This window comes from Chaetodon auriga, chromosome 13 (assembly GCF_051107435.1).
Source record: "Chaetodon auriga isolate fChaAug3 chromosome 13, fChaAug3.hap1, whole genome shotgun sequence".
Classification (NCBI taxonomy): domain Eukaryota; kingdom Metazoa; phylum Chordata; class Actinopteri; order Chaetodontiformes; family Chaetodontidae; genus Chaetodon; species Chaetodon auriga.
Window position 1 is genome coordinate 5,117,287 of NC_135086.1, and position 16,054 is coordinate 5,133,340.

At 42.7% G+C, this 16,054-nt stretch overlaps 1 protein-coding gene across 1 annotated transcript in view; it reads left to right on the plus strand.

Annotated features, from left to right (window-relative positions):
• The first annotated feature begins 7,833 nt into the window (after window positions 1-7,833).
• The window catches only part of col18a1a (collagen type XVIII alpha 1 chain a), a 71,563-nt gene continuing 63,342 nt past the window's right edge, over window positions 7,834-16,054 (plus strand). The window contains exons 1-2 of the mRNA XM_076746346.1: window positions 7,834-7,975; window positions 8,066-8,139. Of these exons, the coding sequence (XP_076602461.1) occupies window positions 7,965-7,975; window positions 8,066-8,139 (85 nt within the window). The 5' untranslated portion in view covers window positions 7,834-7,964. The remainder of the gene's footprint in view (window positions 7,976-8,065; window positions 8,140-16,054) is intronic.

A 16,054-nucleotide genomic window follows, 5' to 3' on the forward strand; every position in this document is an offset into this window, starting at 1 on the left:
TCACTGGGACAAGACGGTCCAACTTCTGCACTGCAAATTTCTAAAAAAGAAGAACAGATTAATTACTTTGATATCAGCTTGTATGTTTGAGATGATAAAAATGGTGATCTAACATTTTAGCTTGATCATTCAGCCTTAAATGAAATGACTGTATATGCAATAAGATTATACTTTTACCTTTCTGTAATAAGGAAATGAACCCTTGTAGTTTAGAGTGAATGATTAAAACATCTGTCACCTAAACACTCAGCCTCCCTCCCTTTACGTGTGTGTGTTTCAGCGCAAAAGCGTGGTATGATCATTAGGGCTAATTGAATTAGATCTGTCTGCATGAGAGAAAAACACAGGCTAGCCGTGAAGAGTGGGGTCGGGGGGTGGGCGCCTAGTCCTATTGCAACAGCAGCCACAACACATAGCCAGTACAGCTGGTGCTGTATTTCAATGGGAAAGTGCTTAATATAGTATGCCCTAAATAAAGACCTGTGAGGGAGTGTGTGTCAGGTATCACAAAGAAGACTCTGAAACCCGCATGGTCACACAAACACAGGTCCAAATCACGGTCTGCCCACCCAAGAGACCTTCCAGTCAAAATATGCTGAGCCTCCATCACACCCTTTGTTGGCAGCTCTGTGAGGGAATTCTTTCTTTAAATGTCACTGCTGAAAGTATTTTACTGTCATATTCATAAATAGATATCAAGCAATTCTAGAAATTTTTGTTTATACTACACTTTTTAATTCTCTCTCTCCCGGTAAAAATGATCCTCCCATTCTGACTGTGTCAACATCTCCTTCACCTAAAACTTTTTCTCGATGAGCTTCTGAACTCTAAAGAACAGATTTATCAGTAAACCGAGTTTATGCATTTTAGAGTAAAAATGAAAAATACTGACTGTCCCACTTAGTTATGATGGACATCACAGTATTGGTTGGCATCTAAAAGGAATCCACTCTGAATATAAATATAAGAATCCTTCATTAAATCATGGATAAACAATGCGCTTTACCTCAGAGAGTCTTCATCAGGCTATAAGGTGCAATGAGGGCAGGTGTTTAACAAAAGCCATGTGACCACTCCTACACAGTGTTGGAACACAGTCTTCAGGAAACAAAGTTTCAGGTCACAAAGATAATGTCAGGATATTGTTTTTGAAGCTACATCATCCATCATATTACATATAATTCTTTGTAAGAATATTTTTTACTGAAGCATATCAGAAGTGTGTTTTCATAACAATAACCATCCTAAAATATTGCTTATTCAAACAAACAAGCAAAAAAGGTTAAAATACTGGAAAGCAACTTGTTTTCAGTCAAACCCTTCAAATCCTTGTCAATCCTTATGTACTAAAAAAGATATAAAGCTTGCATTTGGTTATACTTTTTCCAGTTAAACCTAAACATTGAAGGTAAAAATGAATTAGATTTTAAAAAATTGATGTAAAAATGAACGTTTAATGTAAACATTTTGTTGTTTTTATTAAAATTGAACTGAATGTTGATAGAAAACTATTTTGTAAATCTGTTGAAAATACTTTTGTGTTTACATTAATTTTATAAGTTGCGTGAAATTTCTTTTCTGTAGTGCAAGAAGTTTTGTTAACACAGTTTGGACATTGCCTTGAAATTGTCTTTAATATTCCCTCCGGAGCTTTAAAGAGGGGAGATTAACCCCTGTGTTTACTCGTCTGATTTAATTGGAATGACCTCTGCCCCTTGTGAAGCTGTGCTGTGTACCCCTCACATGACCTACCTCGCTTCAGTCGCGGGGAACGACCGTCAACATACATTCCGCACTTGCAATCTCTCTTCGAGGTAAGAAGCAGTGCCACTCGTCTCCTGAAGGCTGAGTAATGTCCCAAGTTGACTTCAGATTCAGACACATGCTCGCCTCAACGGTCCCAAGTTCTACTCCAGTACATCTTTGCAGACTTTTGTCCGGTAGGAGGAAGAGAATACAGAACTTCAGTGTCCACAGCTTCAGAGTGGTCCCCCAATCTCTGTGTGGTTCAGGCCTTAGACACCCCAAGTGTCATTGTTCGTGGAATACCGTTAAATGCTTTTGCAGCTGCTGCTGCCCCCTAAAAATACTGACTGCCTCGATGACAGCAGTGAAGATAAGTCGGGCACTTCCATTCACTTGCCAGCAGGGGCTAAAGATAGTTCAGGTGGCCAGAGCAGAGCAGACTGCTTAGCTTACTTGAGGCTTTGCAATAAAAATCGTAGGAGAAGAAGAACAAGCTTCTGGTCTCAGAGTATTTTAAGGATCGCCTTCATTCAATTTCCAACATTTGTTTAAGCTACAAGTTATACATTCCACCATCTTTCACATCTTTTACTCTACACAGTGTGCAGAGTGAGAGAGTAAGTGTTTCTTTTATTACAGAAACTGTAAATTAGTTAAACAGATAATTCCACCTTATGGTGCATTGCTATTCGGCTGGAAGAGCAAAAAAGCATAAAATAAAGTTGAGCAGATTTTATGGCTCTTAAACATTGTGAACCTCCAGTCCTGGGCACAGATCCCAGGGGGGTTGGAGAAGAGGAGTCCCCTCCAGCTTATATCCCCCCCCATGTGTCCTGCTCAGTGGTCTGAACCATTGAATATACTAAACTAAGTGGGGATTTGGGAAATGAAGTTAACAGTTTACCTCATCCTGATACCTTTGCTTGCTATCAGACTACGTTTCCCAGATTTCATCTCTGTAGCTCATGAGTAACGTCTTCAGTGAGTCCTGTATCAGATGCCTTGCAAGTAAATTTTGTTCAAACAAAGGCAAAGTCTACTCATCAACTGAATAAACAGATCCATATTCAGAGGTGAGTAGGTACTATTACATCGATCATGCCCCCCCAAAGGAGATCTGGGCCTTTGCATCCTTCATGTACAATTCTGAAGGCGAATTACAGTGGATAGAGGAGAGATAAACTTTGGTCAGCCCCACCTTTGCTGTTTTTTAACTACCTTTTTATCTAAACAGAAATCCCTGATTCTAATTTTTGTTGAAGATTATCACAGGAAGCAACACAGTGATGTAATGTAGTACAATGCTAGTACTTTGGACTAAAGTGATACATTCAAAGTACAACCTCCACCAGTGCTACAATGCCTGAATACCATTTTTGGAGGTACACTTGAGAATATATGGTAAACTAATTTCTTGCTGTTATGTTACTACTGATTACAGCGAAACCTTTTCTGAAGATTATTCATCAGCTGCTTCAGTCGTGATTTACCAGTTTCTTGGCTACCACCTGACCAGTAACAACCAGTCATATCAGCCTTTTTGTTGCGTGGCGACCTCTAGTGGCCTCAGTAATAATGTAATGTTACATAACGTAACATTAATACATAACGTTACATCACATACGTAAAGGTAACATACATTTTGACCCATGACCTTTTCGTAAAGATAACCAAGTAGTCGTGGTGCCTAAACCTAAGCAAACTGTGACCCCTTCAGAACCACATGAGGACGAAGGTCTGGTAGCCGCCTGTCATTAGAGCTCTTCAGCGTTGATAGATGTCATTTTGGGAATGGTCCTGTAGGTCATTTTGGGAGTCATTGGCAATCGACCTATTCAGTGGTTTAGATATGAGGATGTGCTGTATCACGTTCATGGAGGTGTACCATTACAGAGTAACTTCTCTCTATTACTCTCACACTGATTCACTCTCAGTATTTGCTGCTGCAGCTCCTTCCACCTCCCTGACCTCCTCCCCATGTGCTGAGTTTGAGGTATTTTTTACTTAATCAAGATTTATATTTAACTCTTTACAAGGACACTGAGAATACAGTTGTCCGAAGCCTTTCTTGGCTGCAGCTCGGAGCTATGTGAAGCCTGACAAACTGCCTCAAGTGATGTCACTTGAGTCGGTGCCAGTTGGGGCTGAAAACTGTTTGAAAATGAAAAAAATCTGTTGGTTTGGAGTTAAAAAGAGGTGAACTTAGGTGAACCTCTTTAGCCTGCTCCTCATCGCTTGAGGCTAGTGGCTCGAGGCTGCATAGGCCGCTACTAACATAACACACTGGAATCTTTGACTGAACTGTTGAGTTGCATTGTGGGTAATGTAGGAGCCATGTTTTGACGATGAAGATAGATACTTGGCATTAAAAAGATGACATCTCTGGTTGTGCTGCAACAATTTCCGCCCATTTCCTTAAAAGAAAAGCAAAAAACTCTCCTTTAACGCATCTGGGAACAACAGAATTACCGAGCGCTTGATTCAAATAAAGACGTGATTTTGTGGCTTTTATATGTTTGCTGAACACTCACAATCTTCTAGAAGTAACACCAACAACCTCATTCAGTATAATATGTGCAAAGCAGATGTGTGCAGCTGTGTTGTGGTCCATGCCCAGTTCACCTTCTCCATTTTATCCCTTGGATGTGTGTCTTCAAGTCCACGCTTGGTACTTGTCCTTTCAGGAGCTGGTTACAGTCATGTTGGTAAACCACTGATCAACCAATGAGTTTATTTACTGTATATATCTGTGGATCATGTGTGCCATTACAGCTCCAAGATTGCTTTTATGTAGTATCAGTATTTTTCTTCTAAAGGAGCCAATGGGCAGTGTTTGATACTACGCCCTGTGGTAATGAGGGGATTGGGCAGCACGTGGGCTTGGGTTTTTCAGTGTGTGAGGCTGTTGTGTGATTATGAGACCTGGTCTGAGCATGGGCTGCAATGTCCCTTCAGCTGTTTAGTGGCTCCACAGCCCCTCAGTCCCTCCTCCCTGATTTCAGCTGTTGGAAGTAATCTGATATAACTCAGACCCCTGAAGCTGGTTATAAAACGCTTTGTGCCTGTGACTGAGTAACAACTTGAGGGGTTGTTATGTTATCAGAACTCATATAACCCGAACTGAAAACAAAATTCTGGCATGTGGTGTGTCTTTATGTGGTGTCAGATCCAGATTAAGAGTTTTAAAATATATGTTGTGCTGTCTTAGGCTACAGAGGGCACAAAAGGGTTTGAGAGAAACTGTCAAGAGACTTTTGATATTTCTTGATACTGTGAATGTTAATCAGGTTTTTCTTGATACTGTGAATGTAAATCAGGTTTTTCTTGATACTGTGAATGTAAATCAGGTTTTATTGTCACACTGTACAATGTAGTGAAATTCGATCTGTGCATTTAACCCACCCCGGAGGGGTGGTGGGGTGCCACTGTGTGGCATTCACGGACCAACTCCAGTTCTAAGCCAGTGCCTTGGTCAAGGGCACTGACAGGAGAATTAACTTAATATACATGTTTTTGATGGTGGGGGAAACCGGAGCCTCTGGAGGAAACATGCCCAGAACATACAAACTCACCTCCTGCTATACAAGCAGTGCATACTGATTTGGCCAAAATTAGCATGCAATATGCAAACAAAAGCAAAATCTGCAGTCAGACAAAACTACGAAGATGTTGCACTAGTTCGGCAAAACTCTCCAGTATGCATCAGACCAGTCTGTCTCGTCTACCATGATCTGAAAAATTTGCAAATACTATTTTTTCCTCTTTCTAACCCAAACTGTCAGTCTTCAGGACAGTAAGCATTTTTATCAGCAACGAGATGCTGGAGCAGGTCTCAGATTGCACCGTTAAACTGAAATGTTTTACTGGTGTTTGGTTTTTGCGGTTAAATGTCACGGATGCTGAGGATGGTTTCTGCTTTATTGTGTATTTTCTCAACAGAACTTTTAAATCTTTGCAAAACACAGAAAAACGCTGAGGCGTAATGACGATGGACACCAAACTTGACTCAAGTTGTCAACTAGATCACAAGACGAGTGAAGCATTGAACTAGAAAAAGCGACCAAACATGGAAGAAACAAACGTTTGTCAGAGGTGTTGTATGTATTGATTACTGAGTATGAACCACACCTGTATCAGGTGGTTTGGTCAAGTGTGTCACCTACTCTTTGTTCAGTGTAAAGGGTGGTTAGTAGGAGTGAAATGTTACTGTGAATAAATCATCCTCTGAAGAACCATCCATCAAAATGCCAGAGAGGAACTTCTCTTACTGCTATGCAAATAAAACTGTTTAAAATATGCACCGGGCAACATGTCAAATGATACGTTAGCTAAGATTACAAGACATTTATTTGAAGGTTGAAATAAATGCTTGGAAGAACGGAGGCACCATAAAATCTTGGTAAAATCTTGGTGCTTAGTCCTTTAAGGCAGGGCTGCCCAAAGTTTAATGTTACAAAATTAGACTCTAAATCAAAAAAAGACCAAAGTAATAAACGTGAGACAGCTGTGATACAATGCTGACGTCACATGATAATAACTGAAGTTGTGTTTTCGTCATAGAGCAGCAGTGGGCATTATATATATCACTCTTTGTGGACAGAGTCCTGCCCTACTCTCTGTTAGGTGACACTGAAACACAGCCTTTAACAGACAATTTTGCCTTTCTTTTAGCTGACACTGGAATGTGAGCAAAGCAGACATCCGCAGAGCCGTGGACGTGTTGAGACAGTAGCCTGGAGGCCCACAGATAGGACAGCTAATACAGCACAGTGCAGTGCCTGAACCCAGTGCCTTTTCCTGTGATAACAAACTCACCTTACGTGCTAAAAGAAGTCATACCGAAAGTAGCCGTACCTGGTGCATGAAAATGAAGTGCTGTTAAGCTGATGAAAGTTAGAAAACCGTCCACTCATAACTGAAAACTGAAGACAAACAGCAGTACGTGTGTGTACATCTGCAGAGGATTGATACACATCAGTAAATGAATTATTTCATATTTTTCAGTGCTTATATTTACCTGCATCCTCTTTACAGGAATGTCACAAAGTTTTGGACTTTTTTCACCCCTTTTCTGGTGTCTTCAGTCCAACAAGTCCTACACAGATGTGGACAAGACTGTGCATCTAACAGAGACAGAAAAAGCAGCGCATCACATATTAAAACAACAAGCAAACACTAACACGTGTACCGTCAGCAGTGCGACGCTCAACAGTTCAGGAACTGATGAAAATGAGACCAATTTCATCCTCTGGTGGTCATCTTGTGTAAGTGCAACATGTCCACGCTTTGCAATTGTTTTATTTTTTCATCAGTCAGGACTGAGGCTGACGATGTCAGTGGGACTAAATCTCCATCTTCCTCATGTATCCTAATGTATTTTTTGAACTCTTGAATTAAATATGGTATTTCTGGGCTTCCTCGAGGAGTTCTCACCTTTCTGTTACCTCTAACCAGGACAAACCAAAGTAAATAAGCCCTCACAGACACTCGACGTGGTCATTATCTTGTCAAGTCCGTTCTTGTGAGCCCACCGCAGCTCGAGGAGGTAGTGACAGTGTAAACTCCTCATGAATGACAGAAGCTTTTCCGGTGGAAAACTTAAGTTTACACAGCTCATGTTGTAGTTTTTCACCTATTCACAGACGCCTCAGCTGCTGTCAGCAGAGGGACGTAACCTCGTGTTTGTCAGGTTTGTCACAGGTGACACAAGCTGTGCGTAAAACTCTGTCCTGGCTTCATTGTTCAAATGCGAGAAAGGAAGAGAAAAAGAGCTCGGAAGCACATATGAACGACGATGATGATAATGATTATGACTATGATTATTATGATTGTGATTATTATGGCAGTAGTAGTAGTAGGCTGTGTTTTTGGGTGGCACAGGTTCCGGGCCATGACCAACCACTGTAACTTGAAAGTCTGTGGAATTTGTTCCCTTTTAGGACCTGGCGGAAGTCCCTGATGTGAACTCCTGCAGGTCACTTCACCTCTCTCTCTCTCTCTCTCTCTCTCTCTCTCTCTCTCTCTCTCTCTCTCTCTCTCTCTCTCTCTCCCTACACTTCTTCTCCGCTTCCAGCAGAGCTCTGCTGCGTCTCCATCAGCTGTTCCACCCGCACGCAGCGGCGGCGCTGCGCCAAGCAAAACTGTGAGCACTTTTTACTCCCCTCGTCACCCCCGAGTAGTCCATGTAGATTTCCTACTCGGTTTCAGAGAAAGGAGAGATGAAGATGAGGTACTGCTTCGTTTTGGTTTGAATTTCAGCTTTTCTGCAGCTTTCAGTAGCGATGAAGTTGTGAATGGTGATTGCTTGCTGCCTCTGCAGGTGTTCCTCATGGCTGGAGCGCCTTCTCTGCTGCGTCCTTATTCTTGTGAGCACAGCTGCATCGCCGTGGCCAGGTAAGAACTAACGCTGAAAACATGAAAAATGCCTCTGATGGCATGCGTATCGCTCAGTGTACTGTCTGTGGTCACCTGCAACAGTCCAAACGTCCTGTCGCGCTCCAGTTCCGTGTCCCAGCTGTGCTTACTACAGGATAAATCTTCTAATACACCAAAGTTTTCTTCACAATAAAAGTTTGAAGTACTACAATATTGGCTCACATTGATAAACATCCTTTCTGGGAGGCTGCTGGAAGTTATCCACCCAGTTTAACATCCATCTGAGTGGGCTGATTGTTGCAAATGACCAGTTTGATTTGTAACCTTTATGAATAAGTGATGATTCACTCTGTTAGAACTGCAAGCTTCTGTACCTGTTGTCAGCTTTCGCAGTGCATACCAGGATGTTTGACAGAACTTATCTTGCAGCAGCACTTCTTTCTGATGCTGAACTGCCTCTGTGTGCTGAGCCTGATGTTTGCTCGCTGCTAGACTTTCTTTGGCGTGGATTGCATTCGTCTGCTGCTTATTCTTTGCTCTTTTAGCCAGATTCTGCAGCATTCTTTTGTGGATCATAAAAGTGACTGACTAGCATGGCTGCTGCAGAGCGCTGATTACACGTTGTAATGATTCCGTGATACAACATAGCAGTTTGTCCACTCTGACAAGGTCAAAGTGGCTTTGGGGCTGTTTACTGGTTTTCTCAAGTCCAAAGTCTGCAGCGCTCAGAAACCTACATTCCTCCTTTGTTTGTCTGGCGTCTTGGTCTCTTTCTAACCCCAGACTGTTGCTTGCAGTTGGTGCATCTAAACAACTGAAAGATGCTTTTTTTCCCCGTTTCTGTCCCTTGTCATGCGAGCAGATTTCTTGACCTGTATCTCACAGCCGTTAAAATGTCAGGGGATTTTCTTTTACACGCACACACCAAGGTAACATGTTGAAGAGCTATACGAGCCACTGATGACAGAAATGAAAGAACTCTCTTCTGCTGTTGAATAATTTATCTCTGAACTTCACTGATGTCCTTCATTTAATTTAGCAAACGTTGAGTTGGAGAACTGCATAGCTGTCAGACGATAGGGAGAGGAAACTGAGAGGACATCGATTAATATTTGATTGACTGTGATCACCAACAGCTAGATACAACATTTTAGGTGGAGAAGCTCCTCTGTGTATGTCAGATTGGCTGAACCCCTGCTAGTCCTTGTTGCATTGTCCAGCTGTCTATGAACAGGTTTGATCAAACATTGCATTTTGCCATTCATCTGCCGCCTTTGTTAAAAAAGAGGAAAGGAGTAAAACATATTGCGAGTAACACTCAAACAATGTGACATTTTCGCAGGAATGCTGTCCCGTCTGTGTGTGTCCAGGCTGAAAAGGCCGGCCGCTCTGTCTCAAGAGCAGTGCCTTTGGCTGCCTGCGACATGCTTGAATTAGGTCTGATTCATTCCCAGTCCCTGGCTGGGTCAGGAATCCCTATTGTCATGTGATCTTTGACATGCACCCAGCATGGTTTTGCCCGAGGGGAGCAGGACAAGGCCGGGGGAGGGGAACGGCTGTAGGGGGACACCCCACCGTGCCTTTTAATGGCTGAATTAGATGCCACATTAAAAATCACAGCTGGCTCAGGGTTTTCTCCTTTTCAGTGCGGGGACATGATGACAGGCTTTCAGTGTGCTGGGGAAGGATAACAAAACATTTTCTAAGTCCCTATATTACTGTATTTGCCCCAAAGCACACAGAATATCCTTCATTTAAGTACTGAATGACTAAGATTAGCTGCAGGCTTTTTGACAGAGCTCCTATTTGAAGTGATTCTGCAGCTTCCATCTGATGATCTTTAGCCGGAGTTGATGATACTCAGGTTCTAATAATACGTGATGGAATAGCAGGTCTGAGGCAGAGCACCGTTTGACAAGCATGTGTTGACACGTCACGTAAAGTTGCAGGATTTGCAGGAAAACATCTGCTTCCATTCCTCAGATGTGTTCCGAGAACGGCCATCTGAACTCTTCCTATTTTTGTCTTGTTTACTCTCCACGGCTGCAAAAATCAGTTTTGCTCTTTGGTCACCTTTGAAGTTCAGTTTCGCTGATTATTGGAGTTTTTGACACATGTTTTCTGGTTTTTCGTGATAACACGATTTAATCTTTTACAGAGTTTCCAGTTGCTGTGTGAATGGATGTTTTTAATCTTGAACAGTGCTGACCATTTTGGGTTTTAAGAGACATCAGTTAAAGCAAAACACTTGTGAATGATTATCAGCGTAAGTAAGTATGATGCTATGAAAAAACACCTTTATTTGCAGTCTTCTTGTCATGTTTTGCCTTCATTAGATGGCAGAGACTCTAACAGGAAATCTGGGTACAGATAGCAATGGATGAAGGACCTTGACACATTGTGGTGACATGTACACTACGTGCTTTGGTCCACTGTGCCAACAGGATGCCCCACCTGCATCCTATTGTTTTTAGTGCTAGCCCAGGTGGTAGCCAGTGAATAGCAGCATTTAATGAAGCATGATGCACTTTATTTGATGACCACAGAGGTAATTCAGGTCTGTCAGGACAGAAGGAGAGTGCTGGAAGATGAGTGAAGAGTAGACAATTATTATGAAGAACTTTGAGCCCAGAGACACATTTTGAATGGAGGACATGGATAAACGCAGACTCCACAGCGTACAGTGTGTCGTACAAAAGACGACCCCTTGAAGAATGAAAGCCAGGTCCTCTGTGGTGAGCGGCTGTTGGATCGGCGCCTCTCTTAGGATCATTGTAACTCTCAAATGAAATAAATGGGCCGACTGTGCTCAGATTCTGTTGACTCAGTGAACCTTGTGATGTCTAATCCCTGGATTTTCTAGTCACTAAACCCACTTATTCATGATCGACGTCTCTGGAGGTGCCTCATATCAAGGCTCGGCTGTTCTGTCTGGCATTGTTTTGTTACACTGTGTCAACCTCCAGCTTTTAAAAGGTCATTAAACCTCCGCTGGGATGCTGGGTTACATCGGTGAGCGTGGAGACGGTTCAGTGTTGGCTTACGTGTGTGAAGTTGTGGGTGGGAGTCATTCCAAATGTCAAGTGGCTATCTGTACCTCGCTGTCTGGTCTGCTTTTTTCAAAATAAACCAACACAAGCGATGGACACTTCCTTTATGCATTTATGCTTTTCCCTTTTCCAGTAACAGGCAGCTGTCTTTTGTCTGTCACTCACCGAGATGAAAGTCAGGTACAAGATCTCTGCTGATAATGTGAGTCTGAAGTTTCAGATGCTTCAGTAATGGCCTGAACACGCCTTTTAAAATCCCATTTGATGCTTTGCTGTAAAAACACTTGAGACTCTGAATGTGGCTGTGTTGTTGTTTCATAAAGACTGTCACAGCGGTGTTTGGAAGGTCATTTCTGGCCCCTTTCTTAAAGCTCATACAGCGTAGCAGCTTCATACTCTAACGCTGCACAGCTGTCCGAGACCAGCAGAGAAAAGTGTTTCTATATGAGAAACACACTTACTGAGGAGACTGAAAAGGAAATACAGATATGGTGTAGTTTACTTTAATGTGGATGTGTTTTTGTAAGAAAACCACGGTGGTCACATCCTGCTTTGATTACTTAATTCAGCCCATCTGGATCGTGCGGTGAATCTGAAGAGTTGTATACCGTATCTGTGCTGGACATCGAGCAACACGACCCAGTTTGAGAGTCGGCGTCACCGGACACGCTGTTTGAATTAGGACGTACGTTTGATTGACTGTCACTGTTTGTAGATTCTTATCTACCGATTAGATACTGTGTTTTTGGGTGCATTTAGACCATCTTAAATTCATTCAGTTTCCTCCAGAATTGCTGATGGAAGTGATTTTATTTCACCCAACCCAACAGCACACACGCCCCACCAGCTAAAACACTGTGGTAACCTTATGCTCAACCCAGATAAACCTACCAGCATGTGTCCCATTTGGCCCACATGTAACAATGGAGTATCACCTGTGACAAAAGCAGCTACCTGCTGCCTTTGAATCATAGCTCCACCCATTTGATCCTAAAGCCACTGAGTTATTATTATCAGAGTTTTGTTTTGAGTCAAAGGAGGGAGGAAGTGAGTTTGGCCGGAGTCCCAGGATAACCTTTATCTGGCAGACACCTGATAGGAGGGTTAATGGAGTGGATTTATCATAATAAAGCAGGCTTCTGCTCGCTGTATTGATATGAAATGCATCTGTTTGACTGATGCACAGATTAGGCCTGTTTGATATTACCACATGACATGATTATAAGAACTTTCCATGGTAGTTTTGTTGTAATTCTAAAGGTGTGCAGTGCATGCAGCCCAGTTTCTGACGATCAGAGTATTAACATTCAAAATAAGGACAAAACAGTGACATAAAAATCTGCTTTTGTGGTTTTTTAGCACTGCCGTGTGTAAAGAAATGCCCTCGCAGGGCTTTGCTCAGGATTTGTTCTGTATTTGTGATCCCCTCTCATCTTCCTTTTCAGGGCAGAGCATCCTTTTGAATGTCGCTGACAGCTGTTATTTGTATTTTTATGTGCTCCCACCGCTCAGTGTTTCAGGTGCGCTCGGCCCTTCTCTCATGCTGTCCCTGATGTCAAAATGCCGGGTTGACAGAGGCAAAATACAGAGGGACACCATAATTACTGCTTATGTTCCAAGAGAAGAGGATTTGTAGGGCCACTTGCTCTGTACACCCAACCATCTCCACACTAATGGCACGCTGAGTGCCCTCTTACCTCTCAGCGCCTCTTTCCTGTTTGCGGTGAAACCCTCACTTATTTGCTTGTTTCCCAGCCGTAATCGAGGTAACAGTTAGTGGAAGGTGTGAAGCCTCGCTCTGCAAATAACAGGACTTACAGTATGTGAAGGTTTTGTTTTAAAGATCTGAACATGGAGCGAGATGGAACAACAACACTGTGAAAAGTAAAACTGAGCTGCTTACACTGGAAAAACTCAACTCTCAGAAACAAGGAATTAAATGCAATGAAATGGAGGAAACATCACTTAAAATAAGCTAAATTATCACTTAAAAGAAGTGAAAACATCCAGTCCCAAAGATCCCAGAGTTACAAAGTACTGCGACCAGACTGAAAACAAACATTTGTCTGCTTTATTATTCAGAGAAATTCTAGTTTCTTCTAGATTCTAGTTAGACAACCTTGATTAAAACATTTCATCGTACTTAGAGTTCATGTTTTGCAGTGTGTGTATATTTGAAGATGTTTTGAACTGTATTTGCTTCAGGGAAACATTTCTCAACTAGATTTGTGGGCGAATTATACATCATTACACAAAAGTGCTGTAGTGAGGTATGGTCTTGATATGTGCATTTTGATTGCATTAACCCTGTTGCAGGCATACTAATAGACTACAGCATGTTGGAGCAAGCAGCCAAGCTCAAGCAGCGAGAAACCAAACAATGAAATCTGTCATGGCTGAACAGCTGCTGTAGTGTACTGTAATGTAAAAAAAAAACGTCATGTTTTTACAGACACGCCAACCACCAAAAAGGCAAAAATTACATTTCCAGCCAGGCTCACTTCTCCTCTTTGTGGTCAGTTTGTCTCAACTGTAGGCTGCTACCTGGGTGAACGCTGGTTTCCATGGCCACCAGGTGCAGATTTTTCCACCACAAAGCCGTATTTGGTCGTTGCAAAGGAAACCGGATCTGTCTACCTGGCACTTTGTCCCTGTCTCCAGCTTTAGGGAGTGTTCGCTTGTCCTCACTGACAGCCTGCAGAACACAGGGAGGCATGAAACTAGAGACCCCCCCCCCACCCCCCACCCCCTCCAACCATTTACATTCTCTTGTCCTAAGAAATCTATACCATAAGCTTTTCATGAGCCAGGACTGATCCAGAGTGACTGCGACCGCATGGACGGCTTCGTGCGTTCAGTCATGATGTGATCCTCTGTCGTTATCTGAAAGGAGCAGATTCAGACCTCAAATAAGCAACTTTAACTGTCAGATGTGAACACTGTTAATTCGAGCACCAGCCACCAGCCGATGCAGTTTTTTTTAATGAGTGAATAGACCATTCAGCATTTCACGAGGCCCCTCTCGGGAATGCCATTGTGCATTTCGGACCTCACTTTGTCGTTATATCCCTCTTTTCGCACTCCGCGTCTTCTTATCTTCTGATTGACTCTCATGATGTGCAGGCCTCTTTTCAAGGCATCCTTGAATTCCACTCATTCACCCGTCCTTCAAGAGCCTCCACGTCTGTAGGCACTTACCCCCTCACAAATCTCACACCACGGGGGTGTGAACTGAGGAGAATCCCATGGGATGGGGAGATTACCATCAAGCCTAGAGCTCCTGTGACAAAAGAGGGATTTGCTGGGTCCTGTACCTCTGGTCGCTGCTTTCGTATGGTCTTGCTGGAAGTAGGACTTTGGGTGAGGTATGCGATCCGATGACATGGCCTGTCTTTGCTGTACCTGTCAGAAACCGAGAGCTGAGCTTTCCAGGTGCACGTGGTGTTTGGTGTAACCTCAGGTAGCGGATTTGAATATAAAAAGACGCAGAGAAAGAAACAAAGAAAGGCCAAATGGCAGTTTCTGTCCACTGTTGAAGTGAAAGCATCCCTTTATCCCCCTTTGTACATTAAGACTGGAGAGGACAGTGAGACGGAAGACATGTGGTGCAAGAAGTATAAGTTACATTAACTTTAAATACCAAAACTGAAAGTACTCGTGAAATGTAAGAGATAAATCTGAGGAATTGTGAGATGATTCATTGGAGAGAAAAGGAGAAAAAGCTCTGAATTAGAATTTCAGGCTTTTCTCTAATCTTTAATTTTTTTGACCCCTTTGAACATCATGGATTAATCTTTACCAATGCGTTCTCTTTTATAAGCCGATCATGTTTTTATGTCATGCAAAAATCTGAAAAGTGGGGTAAAAAGTATTTCCCACTGAAATGTAATGAAGCAGAAATCAAAGTAGAATAAAATGGAAATACGCACGTGAAGTAAACATACCTCAGAACTGTACTTGAGTAAATGTACTCAGTTACATTCCAGCTCTGCAGAGGACTCTTGCGGGATCATGTGCTGAGCCTGGATTTTTACAAAGTGAATGCCTCGGTCGCTCGTAACTTGGAAGCTGCTAATTGTTGTGTGAATCATGAGCTCGCAGGCAGTGAAGGGTGCCCTCTATTCACTCGCTGGTTGTTATGGGCCAGGTGGCACAGTGCCATCCATTGAGAGGTTTAGAGAAGAGGAACATAGGCCAACCGTGGGGACGTTAAATATTTAGAGGTGCAGTGAAAGATTTGTGGGGCCATTGGTCTGCTGATACAGTGGCATTATCCGACGGGGAGATGGGCTGAAAGGTCCGCAGGCAGATTCCTCCCCCTGTGGCCACTTAACCTGCCGAAACATCCCGTGAAAACGTAGTGCCGTGTTCAACAGAACCCCGTGGTTTCACAAGTCCAGTTTATAACCTTATTATTTGGCCTTGTAATAGACTTGGCTGTGTAAAGGTTTTGTAACCTTGAGTTTCCTGTCTTGAATGTGTCCGCCGATTTAAAGCAGACTAGACAGTAAGAATGCACGAGGATATATGCACATACTGGGAAACAGTGAGCAGGGAATCTGCACTGTGCTGACTGAGTCTTTCTCATACGGGCACATTTTGATGTGTCTTTTCTTTGTATACTAACAGCTTGTCTTCAGAGGAGGTGTTTCGCCTCCTTTTTTTCAGCCATTTCTCAACCACATTTACACAGATACACGCCTACATAGACCACATAACAGTTTGGGTTTCATTTGCACTATACAAGCATAAACATGACCATTTTTACTGTTAAAGCCTATTTCTGTCAGCTTTACGCTCATAACTACAGTGATTGTGTGTTGAGCTCTGACAGCTGACAAAATGCAGGTGGCCTACGCTCAATACTGCGCCTGAATGCATCC